We start from the raw sequence: 1,664 nt of genomic DNA, 5'->3' as shown, positions 1-1,664 counted from the left end.
CATTGATAAAGCCTTTGAAATTGTTTTGTAACCATCTCCTGACTTGTGCCTGTCCACAACTTTATCCCGGAGATCTTTTAACAGTGCCTTGCCACCCATAGTTGATTGTTTGCTTCAGTTGCACTACCAAAGACTGAAATGCTCCAGGAAAGCTCTTTTCATGATCAAAATGACCGCAGCTGATCACAGTTGAAAGTCAAATGGCTTTGTGTGCCATTGAGAAGGTGATTAGCTACACTTGATTTAGTTCACAAATCATTTTTAGGAGGGTGATTCTGTGATGCAGTCTTTTTTCTTTCTGACATGTTGGTGTTATATCTTTCACTTGGAGTTAATACAGCTGGATAAAACAAAAACTGTGTCCGTCTTCATTTTAGGCTGCAAAGCAACAAAATTTGATTATTTTAAAGGGGGGTGAGTACCCCACTGTATACCATAGTAGTAAATATTATATGCCAAGAAAGTTAAACATTGCTCTTGGTTAGTGTCGGAAAATGATTCATGATATTGCTATGAAATACATATTGCAGCATTTGTACGTTTTAACACACACACACACACACACACACACATATATATATATATATATGTGTGTGTGTGTGTGTAAATATTTAAATGTAGAATTTACCAAACATTGCTGGAAAACATTGCCATACAATGATTTGTTTATAATTTTCAACTCATTCTAACTAGTCTAATTAGATGATAAATGTAGCTAGATTACCTTTTTAGCACTACAACATTGTTCAATATATTTTTTTTAGCAATGAGCTATAATGTGTCATTTAATTTTAAATAATCACATGACATAATTAAAACAGTTTGTTAATTTTGAATGTATGAATGTGTCTGTATGTGTCTAGGCGAACATCCTCTAGGTGTGAAAGTGTCTGAGTTCCGCAATAAGAAGCCGATTCCACAGACGTTTGAGGAAGCCATTGTGTCCGGTGACGTGCCATTGAGAAAATCTGTAAATAACCAGCATCCTGAGAGCATCTCACCTCCGGTATGTGAGGAGGAGGAATCTCTGAGTGAGTGTGTTACGTTTCATTTTCATGTAATAAAACAATAATTCAGAGCTACACTATCATTTAAAAGTTTAGAGTCAGTAAGATTTTTTTTTTTCATGAATTTGAAAGGTCTTGTATAGTCACCAAAACTGCATTTTAAATACAAAAATACAGTAAAACAGTAATATTGTGAATATATTAGTACAAATTAAAATAACTTTTTTATTTTAATATATTTTAAAATGTAATTTATTACTGTGATGGCAAAGCTGAATTACTGTAGTCTTCAGTCTCACATGATCTTTCAGAAATCATTCTAATATGCTGATTTGGTGCTTAAGCAATATTTATCATTATCAGTGTTGAAAACAGTTGTGCTGCTTAAAGGGGTCATATGATGTTGCTAAAAAGAACATTATTTTGTGTATTTGGTGTAATGAAATGTGTTTATGTAGTTTAAGGTTCAAAAAACACATTATTTTCCACATACTGTACATTATTGTTTCTCCTCTATGCCCCGCCTTTCTGAAACGCGTCGATTTTTACAAAGCTCATCGGTCTGAAAAGCAAGGTGTGCTGTGATTGGCCAGCTATCCAGTGCGTTTGATTTTTGAAAATAATCTAATTGCGATTTTTTTTTACCAATATTGCGAT

The 1,664-nt window shown here is 33.5% G+C and overlaps 1 protein-coding gene across 1 annotated transcript in view; it reads left to right on the top strand.

The window, feature by feature from the left end:
- The window catches only part of chtf18 (CTF18, chromosome transmission fidelity factor 18 homolog (S. cerevisiae)), a 17,843-nt gene that overhangs the window by 2,093 nt on the left and 14,086 nt on the right, over nucleotides 1-1,664 (top strand). The window contains exon 2 of the mRNA XM_016531444.1: nucleotides 864-1,031. Coding sequence (XP_016386930.1) covers nucleotides 864-1,031 — 168 coding nt within the window. The remainder of the gene's footprint in view (nucleotides 1-863; nucleotides 1,032-1,664) is intronic.

Source organism: Sinocyclocheilus rhinocerous, unplaced genomic scaffold, assembly GCF_001515625.1.
Source record: "Sinocyclocheilus rhinocerous isolate Xijiao unplaced genomic scaffold, SAMN03320098_v1.1 scaffold3, whole genome shotgun sequence".
NCBI lineage: Eukaryota > Metazoa > Chordata > Actinopteri > Cypriniformes > Cyprinidae > Sinocyclocheilus > Sinocyclocheilus rhinocerous.
The sequence above is the reverse complement of the archived record's forward strand: the minus strand, read 5'-3'. Positions and strand labels throughout refer to the sequence as shown.